The sequence below is a fragment of the Periplaneta americana genome, chromosome 16 (genome assembly GCF_040183065.1).
Source record: "Periplaneta americana isolate PAMFEO1 chromosome 16, P.americana_PAMFEO1_priV1, whole genome shotgun sequence".
Lineage (NCBI taxonomy): Eukaryota > Metazoa > Arthropoda > Insecta > Blattodea > Blattidae > Periplaneta > Periplaneta americana.
Window position 1 is genome coordinate 35,632,266 of NC_091132.1, and position 17,794 is coordinate 35,650,059.

The window sequence follows — 17,794 nt, forward strand, 5'->3', positions numbered from 1 at the left end:
TTAAATTATAGAAAAAAACCACTGTTGTATCAGTCTCTATCACTATAATGCATTGTGAAGAATCTACGAGCTACAGTTTTGAATCATGAATAGAACGTCAACTGCAGCACAAACAAGATGCAAGTATTTCCTGATAGTGTCTGTGACACGCTCCAATGATGTCATGCCGATATAGTCTATGAACAACTAACCTTATCTTCTTACATCCTGAGCCAGAATACAGTTCCTAGTAATGACAACAATTTCACTATTTTCTTACATATATCTTTCCATATTTTAAGTTTTCTAAACATTGTAATCTCCATCTTACGATGTTTGGTGACGTATACACGTCCGTTGCTGTGACATATTAATGAATTTAAATACTATTATAGTCACAATCATGCCATGGTATGAAAGAAAAATTTCACAACCTCGAGCAGGAATCGAACCTGTGACTTCCTGTTCTCCGGTCAGGCACTCTACCACTGAGCTATCGAGTTCGTCTCACGCCAAAGCCTTGGAATTATCCTTTCATACTGGCGACTCTGTTATAGAGTACTGTCCATAGCGTCTGGTGAAATTTTTCTTTCATACCATGGCATGATTGTGACTATAATAGTATTTAAATTCATTAATATGTCACATCAACGGACGTGTATACGTCACCAAACATCGTAAGATGGAGATTACATTTTTAAAGTTTCTTTCAACCCATAAGCAGTGCTGACTAGATCAGATGCTATGGACAGTACTCTATAACAGAGTCGCCAGTATGAAAGGATAATTCCAAGCCTTTGGCGTGAGACGAACTCGATAGCTCAGTGGTAGAGCGCCTGACCGGAGAACAGGAAGTCGCAGGTTCGATTCCCGCTCGAGGTTGTGAAGTTTTTCTTTCATACCATGGCATGATTGTGACTATAATAATATTTAAATTCATTTCTAAACATTCCTGTATATCATGACGCATGTAGATTTTACGTGGTATCCATTTAACAGTAAGTCATTTCAGTGTAATCAGCAAGCTATGCAGCCGGAGATGTGGAGCCATCGAGCATTGGGAACCATCCAGCCTGGCACAGGATTTCATCCAGGAGGGTAATATTTCAGTTTTTCAATTTTCATAGCCTACTTATTTATCCATTCATATGATTTGATACTTTCACAATGTTCAACTTGGGAGTAATATTTTCTGATTCACCCAAAATGCTATGGATGTCATTGGTCATTGTCATTATCATTATCATCATCATCATAGCACTACAGTCCAAAGTGGACCTTGGCTTCTCTCACAACAGCTCTCCACTCCACTCTGTCCCCAGCAGTCCTCCAATTCCTCACTCCCAGGCTTGTAATATGTTGTCCATCCACCGCTTCTTCCATCTTCCTCTCCTTCTTTCTCCCTCCATTCTTGCATTCATTATCATCGTAGAAAGCCTTCCCACACTATATGTCCTAACCATCTCAGCCTAATAGATTTAATAAAGCTCACTATATTCTCGCCTTCCAAAAGCTGATCAATCTCTTTATTCGTTTTTTACTCTCCACTCTCCCCTATCATACACTGAACCATAAATCCAATGTACAATTTTTCTTTCAAAGATGAGAAGGCTATTCTTATCTTCCAGTTTCAATGTCCATGTTTCCGCTCCATAAGTAACTACTGGGTGATTAAGTGTTCTATATAGTCTTAAGTTTTGTTCCTTTAGATAGCATTGTTGATGTGAACATGTGTGAGAACGAGAAATAAGTTCTATTTCCAATTCCGTACATTATTCTTTTATGAATTTCATTCTCTATTTTATTTTCATTATTGACAGACGACCCAAGATATGTGAATTCTTTAACACTTTCGAAATTATAATTCTCCATTTCAAAATTTACTCCTCTTTCATTTCTCTGTTTATTCAATCTCATATTTTTTTTCTTCTTCGTTTACTTTTAAGCCAATCTGTTTGCTTTCATTATCTAAAATCTTAAACATCTATTTTAAATCAGAGATGTTACGTCCTACAATCACAATATCATCACAGTCTATTATATACAGTCGCGAGGCTTGAGGTGATTTTTTGAAAATCTCGTGATAAAGCGCTCCAAGCGGTTAGCAACTAGAAACAATAGACTGTCCACGGTCGACTTTGGACTGTGTCGTATTTCCATCGAGTTCTAGCTCGTTGCATATTTCACATTGATGCTTGTGAAATGTTCGTTATTGGTTGTAATGAAAATTTTAATGGCTAAAATACAATAATTGGAATAATAATATTTTACTAGAGACATAGAAAAATTAAGTTTGTTTTAATGAAATTTATTGATCACGTTTTATTTTCAATTCTGGTGGGATTATTATTGCTTAGGCCTACTTTTTTTTTTTCAAATGATATGTTTTTAATTATAGCTGTTAATTTTGTTATTTTTATTTGTTACTTTACTAGAGACGTAGAAAAAGTCTGTTACAATAAAATTTATTGATCACATTTTATTTCCAATTCTGGTGTGATTATTATTGCTTAACCTCATCCCACTTTGTTAACTACGTAAGCCTACACTACAAGTACCGGTACACGTAAGTTACTCCATTAATTCATATTTCCATTATTATTGTTGTAAAGGGAAATGAAAATTAAAATTTATTGGTTTCATATTAATTATCGCTATAATCTTGAATGAGTGAAGCGATTATAGTAAATTTCAGTTCGTTTTGCACAAACAAAAATAATATTAACTTATTTCTTGCAGGTATCTTCGAGTTTATGGAATTTAATATACTTCATTAAAATAATAAATTAACTTTATGCATTTAATATTTCAATAATGGAAGGAAGGTGTTAATTTTTCCAAAAGAACATAACGAAAGTGTAACATATTTTGCCGTCTACTACTAGGAGAAAGATCTGCGATGATGAGGCGATAGTAGCGATCCTAGTGGTGGACAACTACCCATGTTTGCATTTTTACTACATACTGAGCTTCGCGACTGTATATAGTAGACTGTGACATCATCAGCAAACCCATAAACTTGCCTGGTTTTACATGCAATTGTTCCTGTAACTTATATTTTACTAATTATTTTATGTAGTAGTAGATAAAATATCACCCTGTCTTACTCCAGAGTTTATTACGAATGCGTTCGTAATTTGATTGCCTGCTACTACTACTTTGCCCGATGTCTTATCTAATGTCATTTTAATTAGGGATATCAATTTCCAAGGTATTTCGAACTCTTCAAGTATAATATAGATTTTATTTCTATCCAGGCTATCAAAGGCCTGTTGGAAGTCAATGAAAAGTAAATGCACTTCCACTTTATACTCGTAGCATTTTTCCAAAGTCCTCTTTAAATTGTGAATTTGATCTATTGCATAAAGTGCTATGGATGTAGAAAATTGAAAGTTTTGATTCCATTTTCAGGGAAGGCTGATTGAGGGAGGATCTCTCTCCAGTTGGATTTTCAAAAAGAGCCATTCTCCAGGATTAACTAATCTCAATTCTTGTCTCAGTGTGATGATCATATTAATATGTACGACTAGTACTTCAGGCTGCATGTGTGCTTATTGTGCCCCCCAGCAAGGACAGATCAGGTAGAGGCTGAATGGAATGGATTTTTATTTTATTTTAGTAGGTTATTTTACGACCCTTTATCAACATCTTAGGTTATTTAGCGTCTGAATGAGATGAAAGTGATAATGCCGGTGAAATGAGTGCAGGGTCCAACACCGAAAGTTACCCAGCATTTGCTCATATTGGGTTGAGGGAAAACCCCGGAAAAAACCTCAACCAGGTAACTTACCCCGACTGGGAATCGAACCCGGGCCACCTGGTTTTGCGGCTAGACATGCTAACAGTTACTCCACAGGTGTGGACGAATGGAATGGAAAGGATTTACGGGAGGAGAGGGCACTATGGCCCACACTGCGACCTGTTACTGTCTACTACACGAACTCTTAAGCTAGGCGCATTCCCGAACTCTCACCAGCTGTTTACACTAAGGATCGCTGTGTACCCAGGTTTCGACCAGGCAATCCCCGTCGTCTCTAGCCAGTTGCCAGTCGACAATCAGGGGAATGCTATGGAATGATGACAAAATGGAGAAATGGTGACAGAATGATGTAGATGCCTAATATGGGGATCTATGGGAGAACCCTGAAATAAATTCAACTGCAACCTTGTCCAACACAAGTGTCACTATAGATTTTTTGAATGAAAAATCCCAGATCTGACCGGGACTCGAACCCAGGCCAGAGGTCTGACCATTCAACCACCGCAGAAGTGGCGATGAAAGTTATACATGCACAAAAACGAGTGCGGTATTCAAGTTGTGAAGTAAGTACAATGACTTCTAGAGAGGTAAAAATAATGTATGCTTAAAGAAGTATCGTATTTACATGAGGAGAGCTTGAAGATGGTGCTCAACTAGGTTACGAAACTGTACACAAAGAATTGTGAACTGTAATATGTGTTTCGCGAGGAAAAATAAAAAAAAAAAAAAACAATCAAGATGCTGAATTTTAAATATAACCACAGTCTAGTATATACATTCACGAAGCTCAATACGTAGTAAATATGCATCCATAGACAGTTGTTAACCACTAGGAACGCTAATATAGTCTCATTACAGACAATGCAAAATAGTACCGGCACAGTCTATTCTTCCTAGCACCCTCACAACTCAATCTTTGTGATTAAATATATACTAGACTCTGATGTAACACTTATTGGTAACTGAATGAAGGCTTAAATTAGATTTTTCTGCTTCATTGTTAAAAAAATCCTTTTTGCGACAACCCATGGAGGGCCAAGGCCTACCAGACCACTGCTGCCCTCACATCCATATCTGACATAAGTGAAAGTCTCAGGAATCTTCTATGCCATATCAATAAATTTAAGAATTTAAGAATGCAGTTATATTGTCAGACTCCAAAGCAGCTATTCTATCAATAGTCTCTAAACACACACCTTCATCTCAAACAGCAGAAATAACTAAAATCCTCTCTCAATTAATATCACTCAATAAACGAATTGTATTCCAATGGATACCATCCCATTGTGGAATCCTGGCAAACGAGAATGCGGATGCTTTAGCAAAGAAGGGCAGCACTGCTACTTACAGACCTGTTACTAAATCTACGTATTACTCTGTGAAAAGATTTATTAAATCTACATACTTAGACTTCAACAAACAAAAAATGATAACACAATCCCAAGGGAAAAAATGGAACTCTCTGCATCATAATCCACAGTTAATTCCCGATTTACCATGAAAATCGACTGTAGCTGCATTTAGATTGGCAACAGGCCATGATTGTTTGGCCAAACACCTGCATAGAATTGGAATATATCAGTCCCCTAACTGTCCATTGTGCAACTCAAACCAAGAAATGGATTCGGAACACCTCAAAATCTGTGCTTCAGTGGCTGACCATGATATCTTTGAAAAATATTGGAGTGCAAGAGGTCAAATGACTTTATTGTCAAACGCCTGGCATTAGAAAACAACATCTGACATAATGGGAAACATTAAATCCAGATGTTTGAGGTGGGCAGGACATGTAGCACGTATGAGTGAATTTAGGGAATGCATATAGAATGTTAGTTGAAAGACCTGAGAGGAAAAGACCTTTCGGGAGTTTAAGGCGTAGATAGGAGGATAATATTAAAATGGATTTGAGGGAGGTGGGATAATATGATGGTAGGGACTGGATTAATGTTGCTCAGGATGGCGGGCTTATGTGAGGGCGGCAATGAATCTCCAGGTTCCTTAAAAGCCATTTATAAGTTTTGTAAGTAAATTTTCAATCCTTAATATGAGGTAATGTAATGGGGGAGCTTGCAATAAAGAAAGTATTTTGCGAATTTTGTACCAGATTCCTCAAAATTAACAAGTTATCCAACATTTTCAATCTAAATCAGAATCATGATATGTCAAGTTTTCGTTTCAGGACAAGACAAAAAGTTGACATTTGTTGTTCAGTGTCTGAAAAGGAAAGGGAAACAGCATATTCCGGAATATAAGGAGGTACGTATGTCCTGACCGCATATTCCACTGTGAAATCAGCTTACTCTATCTCCAGTAACTTTTATTGCCACAGAACATGTCATAGAGCATCTGGAAATTCTAAATTTAAATTACATTTAAAGTGAACCCTTGTAGGGTAATTCCATTTTCTTGCATTTATTTTTACATTACACAATCTTTCTTCTTAAAATGGTTATGTTTAGTTCAAAGATCTATACCATCCTGGGTGGACACCATGTACGCCAAGTACCCAATCTCACAAACACTGCATGGCTTGTCCCAAACAACCCATCCCTAATCTTTTGTCACTGCTTCAGTCACTTAACTACATACACACACATCCACATACCCACACATACATACGCACATATATACTAAACCACGAGAACAAACACTTAAAAAGCATGCACATCTTCCAGGTTTTTTCATTTTCTTAATAAAAAAGGATATTATGTACAAAGTTGAAAGACTACCATTGCTGTTTTTGCTTTTGTTTTATTACTTCTTGTGATAGTAAATTTATCTTTCAGGATAGTATCCCAATTGTGACAGTTTCGTAGAAACTGCAATGTTAATAGAGGAATCCTTCTGAAAACAAGAGGATAGCTTCCCCAAAGCCAGCATCAGTCTACTTTCCACGTAAATGGTTTAATTGAAAAAGACAATTTGTTCATTTTACAAAGGAGACAGAGATTATTTGCACGTGCTGCTACACTCCTGGGTAGTAGAATGCATTGCTACTCTTCTGGACACAAAGTATTGTGTCTTCCTTCTAACGAAGAAGAGATTCCGGTGAAGTAGTTAAAAGAATGTGTGATTTAGAAACACAACAAGACGAAATGTAGATAATAATTTCATCTTATAAACGTGGAAGTCTGGAAATGAAACCATCTCTGTCACCTTGTAGATACCTGTAGGTCGAGGCACTGTTACCTAACGTCTTAGTTTCCTCCCAGCAAACGTGCTTAAAAATAATAACACGAATACAAGTAGACTTAAACCTTCAGCGCCACAAAAATGGAAACTGATTTTGATACTTACAAATAAAAGTAGTCATAACTAACCATAAACTTACTAAACAATAATATATGAAGACGAATCTATATATCAACAAATCTAAAAACAGTGCATTTTCAAAACAATAAGGTAACATAAACTCACAGAACCTCATATACAAATTTGACCTTGAAAAAAACAAGATTCTCTAGAGTATTCATTTCGGAGCTCTCTTGCTAAAACTAGAAATTAGTATTGACAGTTTGTATCTTTTCATTTGTAATTTAAAAATTCATAATGCTTGGCACCTTGCAACTGTAATAAAACAGTAGTTTGTTATGCTGGGAAAAATAAGACATCTTTGTTTTAAAATCGTTAAAAAAAATCTCATTTTGGGTGTTCCATACCAATTCACTAAAATTTTTGTATAATTACTTCAAAGAAAAGCGAACTGCAGTATACAAATGTATAAAGGACAAGTTTTGTATTGCCACCAACCAATAGACTATACTTTTTATCAACATTTACTAACTGTACTATTTTTTGTTAACTTGTTGGCAAATTAAAATTAAAATTTACTTTATATAAACTCGTGCATTGTCTCACACATTCCCAGATCCCATACAGCAGAAACAAAATATAAACTGCTATTAAATCAGTCAGTATGTGTTGCACACCAATCATAACACATCTTTAAGACTTATGCTCCAACAACATTCTTTTGTCTGTCATGTTCACAAACTTCAATCTGTCACTAGTATTACATATGCATATATATCATGAACTTAATTTAGATCATCGTATGTAATTTCCACCAAGTGTTATACATTTATATATATATTTACAACATAGGGGGCCAAAGGTATAAATTTAAATGTAAGCATACACTTGGAATTTAGACACTATTACAGGTCTGTCATCATATTCTTTTTGATTACAGGGTGTAACAATGCTCGTAATGGATTTTCAATATAAATAAATAATAAAGTGATTAGATATGGCATTAAAATATCCTACGGACTTTCTCTCTGTTTAGCTAGCAGCCAGATGCAGCATTCTTTTCATTTCTTTTAGCTTGGGTACCAATGGCAACTCTACGTAAGCTGTCAGGTTGGGAAATAGAAGGGCAGACGATACTGCCACATCACTAACCAAATAATATTTAAATTACTGTTCAAACCAGAAAGTAACTATCCTTTGCACCACCTAGCAGGCAGGGCTGAATCACAAAGAAGCAGCACAAGTGTACACAGGAAAGCAGCGTTTGAAAACCAATACAATTTCTTCACAGAACGATAGAATTTGTTTCCAAATAAAATACGGCGCTAAAACTGTGAAACTCATAGACAATTAACTGAGATCAGTGCAACATTGCCCTATGGCTTTCCCAAGCATGGCGACTGATAATTGCATTTTTGTTTAATTTTTGCACACAATGTATCTATACAGCATTGGAATGGAAAATAGTTTCATTTCCTAGGGTCCTAATAACATCAACGTATCATCAGTTTAAAGCAAAATTATCTTACCATCATTCAAACTACATGACAATTGAAATCAACTCTCGGAAAATTTAAGTCTTTTACGATTTCACTGAAATAAACCAAAAGCTGTTGGAGAGAATTGATGTGCAATGAAAACTCCCTCCACCAAAGAGAGAACACTTGTGCATGTTCCTGCACATCCTCTGTTGACCGTCTTCCTCCACTGTATAAAGGGAAAAATAAATGTTTCTTTCATCACAAATCAGGAACAGTTGGGGAGAGACAATGGAAATTTCTGTGATGCATTAAACAAATACTGTGGCATAAAGCATGACACATGGAGTAGAGATTATGCCTTGCTCCGAACATGCACTCTTTTCTTTTTTTCGCTCTCTCTCTCTCTCTTCCTCTGGTGGAAGCCACATGAGAAGGTGTCAACAAAACAATTATAAATACTAACCAAAGTTCTTAAACCGTGTTTTTGATCTTATTTTCCCAATGCTAAGTTTATAATCCGGACACACCCATTCACTCGCATGCACTACAAGTACTTCACTGTTCTACAAGAGTTGGAACGGGCACTGGTTTAAAGAGTCAAGTGCGTACTTGATGTACAATAAGAAAATGCCATCAAAATTAAATGTTTCAATCCTTGCACGTTTACTCCGATCCAAAATTGTCAAAAGCATATCATCTCCTGGAAAGAATAATTCACTTTGTCACTAAAGTTCTACAGATCACCTTTAATGCAGACAGAAAAAAGTTGTGGTGACCAGTTCGCAAACGTATAAAAAAGAAATCTTGCCTCTGCCAAAACACTGACACGGAATGAGTAGGGGACTCGTAGCAAACACTCGTGGCAGTCCTCGAACTAGGTTCGTCCTTTCTCCGATTTCGTTTTAAATGGGTTTCTGGCAAGACAATTTGAGAAGCAAGTAGAAAGTGTTGAGCGTTTGTTGTCACTCGGACTCCTCGCTGGGCACTAGACTGTGAGTTTGTTATCTGCGATCTCGGTAGAGCAGGTAAACCTTCATGGCATGAGGCAGGTTCAGGTCTGCGATGCGCTCCTCCAGCTGGTGCTTGCCTATACGCTGTCGTATCACTCGCCTACATAAGTCCATCAGTGGAAGTGGCTCAGCTGTAGAAAACAGGTGCAATTAGTAAACAAAGAATGCAAGTAAAGTAAGTAAATCCATGGTGCTACAGCCCATGAAGGGCCAAGACCGACCAGCCGGCTGCTGGCCTCACGTCCACATGCCGAAGCGGAGGTGGACGATCATCCAACCAGAATGGAGGTTAGCACGATGATTCCCCCAGACATTATAGCTCGTTGGCGAAACCGGATTTTTGCTACCTATCGTAGCTCCCCAAGTGCATCACGATGCTGGGTGGGCACCGGTCCCATACACTGGCCGAAATTTCATGAGAAAATTTCTTCCCTCACGAGGACTCGAACCAGCTATGTTGAAGAGGAGACATGAAGACCATTTCCTTGTCGTAATCCGTTATTACACTGGAAGTCGATACTCTTGTCATTTTGGATCTTAACCTTACAACATGCCCCTTCCAATGTTATTCTGGTCAGCCGAATCAACTTAAGGGGTAATCCAAATTCTAGCATAGCTATATACAATTGTTCTCTCTTAATACTATCATACGCAGCTCTAAAATCTACGAATAGATGGTAGGTGTTTGTTTTATATTCATTGGTTTTTTCTAATATCTGTGTGATGGTGAATATTTGGTCTATTGTTGATATGTTATTCCTAAAACCACTTTGATATTGTCCGAGTTCTTTTTCAACAAAGGGTAATAATTTTATACTAATTATGGCTGAGAGTAGTTTATATGCGATATTTAAAAGACATATTCCACGGTAGTTTGAACACACTAGTGGGTCACCTTTCTAAAATAGTGGACAGATCATTCCTCTTTTCCATTCATCAGGCATTCTTTATTCTTCCCAAATTTTGCTAATCAGTTCATATAGCTTATTCTGTCAAGTGAGATGTACTGCCTGATAATAGATGTACATATCAGCCAGAACCTCAATCAGAGGATAAACAATGGTTATATGGGGTGAAAAAAGGAATATTTTCAATATGTTTACGAAAACTAGGTTTATCATCAATAGAGATGTGGCAAGAACTCTGTTTTTAATGTCATTATTAATACACAATTCTTTAAATTTGTATGTTCATTATACAGTATGCTGTGTCCTATTGAACAACCTTCGATTTAAAGATAGCTTTACTATTATTCTCAAACTTTCTTGTATATATTAAACAAAATATATAGGCACAATTATTATTTCATATCAAGAAGTAGAAATCATAGAGTTCTTTATATTCTTACAAGTCTAATGTTGTTTTCATCTTGAAATAGTGCATTTTTAAAGACAAACTGCTTATAACGTATTTATTTAATAAAAATTCTTTAGGTAAACATACTTGAGTTTGTATTATTTTTACCTCAAGGTTTCAAAAACATACTGTAATTTTATCAACAGAATGAGGAAATATCATAGTCTTACTTCGAAGATAAATATGTTTTGAACACAAAAACTCCATCCATTATACCAGCATAACTGTAATGTAAACCAGTTATAAAATGCTGCATAAAGAAATGAACAGGAGAAAGGAAAAGCAAAGGGAATAGAGGAGAATATATTTATTACGAGTAATAGCCAAGTTGAAGTGTCAGCAGATATTCACAAACTTGGTACGAATCTCTATATCCGCAGTCATGAATGAACATTAAACATTTACATATATGCACTGCAACAAAATTAATACAAACAGACGTTCTAATTTTAAAGAAATGTATATAAAAAGTGGAGAAATACTTACGGTCCAAACCCCCAATATATTTCATTGTGATTTCACAGTGACCCCAAACTGCACTCACAATGGGGTACAATTTTCGACCTTTCAGTCCGCGGAATGCAACTCCTAGATACTGACCATCCACCACGAATGACAAAGTGCCATCATCCATATCCAAGACAACTGAAAATACAAAAATAAACATCAGTGTGACAGAAGTACTACACAAAACATACAAAAATGGAAATACTTATATCTCCAGAACGATTAAAGAGAGATTGAGGACAGGGAACATCTGTTAACTCTCTTTCTACAATACGCAAGTAGTTTCATAGGGATCTATCTAAATGTATGAAAGAAGATAATCTGTACAATTTTCTATGCGATTCTTTCACCTTAAATAACCTTTTCGTATATATATATATATATATATATATATATATATATATATATATATATATATACACACACATATATATACAGGGCTGGGCAAAATACTGACATCCAGGTATTTGAAATACAAATACAAAATACTTCAGAGAATAGTATTTGAAATACAAATACAAAATACTTTAAAAAAATTAACCAAAATACATTTGTATTTAACTCTATTATATATAGAATATAATCTAAATTTAACAGAAGAAATACTGAAATCAGAAGTAAACATTGAAATACTGAAACAATTGTCTTTAGAGACAATTAATATTAGGTACCCTCCACAAAACTGGCTTCATTTATACACCGACGGATCCTTGATCTCCAGAGAACAAGGTGCCGGTGCAGGTGTTACGTGCTGTCTCTTCTCACTTTATAGATCTCTTGGATATGGAACAACAAGTTTTGATGGTGAAATCATTGCAATAAGGGAAAGTCTCAGGAATCTTCTATGCCACATCAATAAATTTAGGAATGCAGTTATATTGTCAGACTCCAAAGCAGCTATTCTATCAATAGTCTCTAAACACACACCTTCATCTCAAACAGCAGAAATAACTAAAATGCTCTCTCAATTAATATCACTCAATAAAAGAATTGTATTCCAATGGATACCATTCCATTGTGGAATCCTGGGAAACGAGAATGCGGATGCTTTAGCAAAGAAGGGCAGCACTGCTACTTACAGACCTGTTACTAAATCTACGTATTACTCTGTGAAAAGATTTATTAAATGTACATACTTAGACTTCAACAAACAAAATTTAATAACACAATCCCAAGGGAAAAAATGGAACTCTCTGCATCAAAATCCATAGTTAATTCCCGATTTACCACGAAAATCGTCTGTAGCTGCATTTAGATTGGCAACAGGCCATGATTGTTTGGCCAAACACCTGCATAGAATTGGAATATATCAGTCCCCTAACTGTCCATTGTGCAATTCAAACCAAGAAATGGATTCGGAACATCTCAAAATCTGTGCTTCAGTGGCTATTCATGATATCTTTGAAAAATATTGGAGTGCAAGAGGTCAAATGACTTCATTGTCAAATGCCTGGCATTAGAAAACAACAACAACATTTGTATTTCAAATACCCGATACAATATATAAAGAAATAAGAATATTACCGAAAATCTAAAATATTATATTAACATTAAAATTATTTTTATCTCGAAGTTTTATATAAACACTGTAACTAAACATTCTTCCTTTTCCCAGCCAACAATGAAATTGTGATATATATGAATAATTACTGCACCCTTAAAAAAACAGTTTCTCAAAAAGTTCCTCAGGCAAGGATCCCCTTACTGGTGAATGAATAATTCCTGCTAAACAGAACAGTTTTTCTACAGGCGCAGAGGTACACAAACTTGTATTATACTTTATAAAAGCTTGTTTCACTGTTGGATAATTCTCTAGAGAGCACAGGGTTGTCCCTTTGCCATTGAAGAATTGTATGAGCTCATACTCCGCAGTAGACAAGTTCTTTTCTTTTTGCTTTTCAAAGTCTGTTGTACTTGAGTTGAAAACATAGAAATTGTTTTTCATCGTCTGAACTGACCAAAGGTGTAGTGAGAACTGCTTAGCTGATTTCACACACTCTTCTTATCATTTGGTGAGGCATTGTCAGGTAGCTATATCATCTTAAATGATGGGTGGCAACAAGCTGCCAAAATAGCTCAATTTGCTTCTAGGGTCAGATCAAAACATCGCTTTAAATCTTGATGAAAGCGAACTCATTAGGATTGGAGTACTTGGAATAGATGGCGTAGATTACTAGATAACATAATATGTAATCTGTATTCTTTGAGGGAAATTAATGTGGATAGAAGTTGGCCGTAATAGCACGTCTTCTCATTTTGCATTAAATAAAGGGTTACAGCAATGGGTTTCAGAACTGCACACTATTCTTCAAGGTACTGAAACTCAACATCTTTGAAATAACTAAAATGCTCTCTCAATTAGATCACTCAATAACAGAATTGTATTCCAATGGATACCATCCCATTGTGGAATCCTGGGAAACGAGAATGCGGATGCTTTAGCAAAGAAGGGCAGCACTGCTACTTACAGACCTGTTACTAAATCTACGTATTACTCTGTGAAGAGATTTATTAAGTCTACATACTTAGACTTCAACAAACAAAATTTGATAACTCAATCCCAAGGGAAAAAATGGAACTCACTGCATCAAAATCCACAGTTAATTCCCGATTTACCACGAAAATCGTCTGTAGCTGCATTCAGGTTGGCAACAGGCCATGATTGTTTGGCCAAACACCTGCATAGAATTGGAATATATCAGTCCCCTAACTGCCCATTGTGCAACTCAAACCAAGAAATGGATTCGGAACACCTCAAAATCTGTGCTTCAGTGGCTAGTCATGATAATATCTTTGAAAAATATTGGAGTGCAAGAGGTCAAATGACTTTATTGTCAAACGCCTGGCATTAGAAAACAACAACATCTTTGAAGGTTGGCAATCCCAGTTTTTCACATATACAGTTTATATTATGTTTGAATTGCAATATTTGAGAGATTGAGGCATAAAGAGAATTCCATCGAGTGGGGCAAGGAAACTTTAATGAATATTTCAAGACATCTGATATAATTTCTGAGGATTTGGGTCTTCTAGACGCATTCCATAATGCTGAACACTTTGCAAGTGTTGGGTGATGGATCCTTGATGATGTTGGAGATTTCTTTATGGCATTAAGGAAATCAGTTGTGGCAAGAAAACTAAGTGTATGGGCTAGTACATCTGAAATGGGTAGGCAAATAAGACAGAAGTTCATTCTTCAGATACAAATCCAAAACTTGAAGGACAAGAAGAAGAAAGTATTTTGAGTATTTGAAATACAAAATACATCAATTTTATGTATTTAAATACAAAATACAAATGTATTTCAAATACGTATTTGAAATACATGTATTTCAAATACTGCCCAGCCCTGTATATATATATATATATATATATATATATATATATATATATATATCGTCAGCTTAGAGTGTAAACCTGCTAACCGCCAAAACAGTACAAGTGGCATTTGTATCTGTACTTCAGAATTGTTCTAATGCAGTGCTATGCATCCCACTGAAAATGCTGACATATTTATTTTATTATACTCATTGATAATTATTATTGCATTATATTATACTTTCTTTTACAATATCAGTTCTTGTTTTTCCTTGCTTGAATAACATTTTACGTAAATCATTATTATAATTATTGTATCAATAACTACTGTATAAATAATAATAATAATAATAAAAAATTTATTTTTAGTATAACATCAATGATAGATTTTCGTTAATTCTTATATACTTGCAATGCAGTTTGGAGTACAATATATTTTGGGGGTATGCTAACAAAAAAAAGTTGAATATTACTGTTCTACAGTCTTACTAATAAACCGTGAATAGTTTTTATACTAGACTTATGCAGAGTTGAGACAGAAAACTTTACTAATAAACCATGCAGAAGCGATGGACTTATAAACAGCCTGTAACTATACAATGGGAATTGCTTTGCAGTAGTTATATACACGAAACCCCTTGTTTAAGCGTTGTATATAGAGAAAAAATGGCCGCCCCTCTAACAACTGTTCGTATCGACTGTCATTTTATTATGATGGTTACCTAGTAACCAAAGAAGAACAAACCAAAGAGCATATATATAGTAAGCTGTGATAATATTACTGTAGCTTGTACTCTTTGACCAAAATATAGTATGGTAATCGATTAGAGCCAGTTGTACTATCGATACTTAACATGCTACACTAGACCGCTCTACTGGATGCAATAGAGAACCTAAGATATTCTATTATCTTTCGTAACGAAGTAATGACGAAACTATGACGTAGCTGTGTAACAGTTGTACTGTTATACGCGACGTATGTAGTGATTATTAGTAACGAATTTACACACGAGACATAAATGAGCTACTCATTGTATAAGACAGTTAAACGTCTATATATAAAGTTTTTATTAGTAAGACCGCTAGTGTTTTAAGAAAATTGTACAACTACCAAGATCCAAGTCAATGGAAATCTAGTGTTCTAGAACTATTTCAATTCACTCCGAAATACACTGCCGAGCAGAAAAAACGCAACACTTCAATAAATTTGAAATATCAAACCATAATACAAATTATAACATTACTGTGTGCTTCTATGGACCTGTTTGTGGTAAGCAAGTGTTTATTCATGTTTTGAGAAGGAAAGTGTACCAATTGGTTGGTTTGACATCTTCTTTGTCACTTTCTGTCCCTCACCCTATGTTTATTGCTGTGCAATCAAAATTTACAACCCTAAACAGAAGCAGCTAAAACAAAGTTACAACACAATTGTTTTCTTTTTTTTTTTTTGTGTATAATGGAATTCTGTGATATTGAACTCAGTTTTGAACAACATTTAAGAGAGTTAAGATGTCGTTAAATGCCATGAAGGCCGCTAGAGTAGTCCCATTGGTAGACGATGACGCAGCTTACATTATGTGGCTCAGGTGTTTCAGAGATGGTCCCGTAGCTCTTGAAGAGTGTCTGGAGCATGGCGACAGACATTCCTTCCTAAAATGTCCCACAGACGATCAAGTGGGTCAAGATCCGGAATGCGTGATGGCCATACCATGAGTGGGATCCCTACTTCATTGAGGTACTGCAGGGCATATCGCGCCACACAAGGACGTGTATAGTTTTGCAAGAGCACGAAATTGTCACCAATAAATGATGCAAAAGGAAGAACATGTTGCCCTAGGATTTTTTCAATGTAGCGGTGGGCAGTAAGAGACCCACTGTCCACAAAAACAAGATCCGTTCATGCAGTCACTGATGCCTGCCCACACCATCGCTGAATCGCCATGAAATCATGTCCTTGATGAAAATTTGCATTGAGAATACCTTTCTCCAGTCCTCCTCCACATTCTTTCTTTTCCATCTAAGAATCTGAGGTAGAATCGGGACTCATTGAGAACAAAACTGTTCCCCACTGTTTGTCAGCCCATTCCTGATGTTCCCTGTCAAACTGTAAACGAGTTTGACGATATTGTCTTGTAAGTTCGGGCCAGGAGCAGGTCTTCTGGAGATCAGGCAAGCATCCTGTAACCTCCTCCTCACAGTCCACTCACTGACATTCACACCTCGCACTTGTTCTAGTCGATTTCTGGCTTCGATCGCAGTGGTGTGGCGGTTATGCAGCACTTGAAGGCGCATGAACTGGTCTTCTATTGGAATAACTTAACCTTTTCCTACCATATCTCGTACTTCGAGAATATGAACGAAGTTCCCTGTACCTTTGCACAGTATATATATTATTTTATGTACCGAAGTACATATGATATTTCCGTGCAGATATTCTGCGTCATCATACGATGAAAGAGTATTGGAATGGAGAAAAATTCCGGCGCTGGAGAGAATTTTTCTCCATTCCATTACTCTTTCATCGTATGATGACGCAGAATATCTGCATGGAAATATCATATGTACTTCAGTACATAAAATAATATATATGATATGCGTAAATCACTTCGTTATTTAAGACGGCACTTATTCCGTCGGATCCCAGCCAACTAGTCACTCATAACGAGTGCACCTCAGCACATGTGTGGACTTCAGTCCTACGTTCATAGACATCTATGACGTAGTGAAGAGGGTGGCACTAGAGGTAACCTAAGAGTTGGAACTTAATCTGAGATGATTCTGTCCAACGCCGGGGTGGATATCCAGTGTGGCTTAGTGGATAAAGCATCAGCACGTAGAGCTGAAAACCCGGGTTCAAATCCCGGCGCCGGAGAGAATTTTTCTCCGTTCCATTACTCTTTCATCGTTTGCACAATATGTGAAACTGTTGACGGAGTTGTATGCAACACCTGAGCCACATAAGGTAAATTGCAGTCATCCTCTACCAATGCAACTGCTCTAACAGCGTTCATGGCATTTAACGACCCTTAACTGTCTCAAATGTTGTTTAAAACTGAGTTCAATATCACAGAATTCAGTTATGAGCAAAAAAGAAAACAATAGTGTTGTAACTTTGTTTTGGCTGCTTGTGT

The 17,794-nt window shown here is 36.2% G+C and overlaps 1 protein-coding gene across 2 annotated transcripts in view; it reads right to left on the bottom strand.

Annotated features, from left to right (window-relative positions):
- Positions 1–6,039: 6,039 nt before the first annotated feature.
- Positions 6,040–17,794, bottom strand: part of gus (splA/ryanodine receptor domain and SOCS box containing gustavus) — a 246,740-nt gene continuing 234,985 nt past the window's right edge. For both annotated transcript variants that reach the window (XM_069813120.1, XM_069813121.1), the window contains exons 6-7: positions 11,325–11,483; positions 6,040–9,613 (exon numbers count right to left, since the gene is read on the bottom strand). In XM_069813120.1, the coding sequence (XP_069669221.1) occupies positions 9,474–9,613; positions 11,325–11,483 (299 nt within the window). In that variant the 3' untranslated portion in view covers positions 6,040–9,473. The remainder of the gene's footprint in view (positions 9,614–11,324; positions 11,484–17,794) is intronic.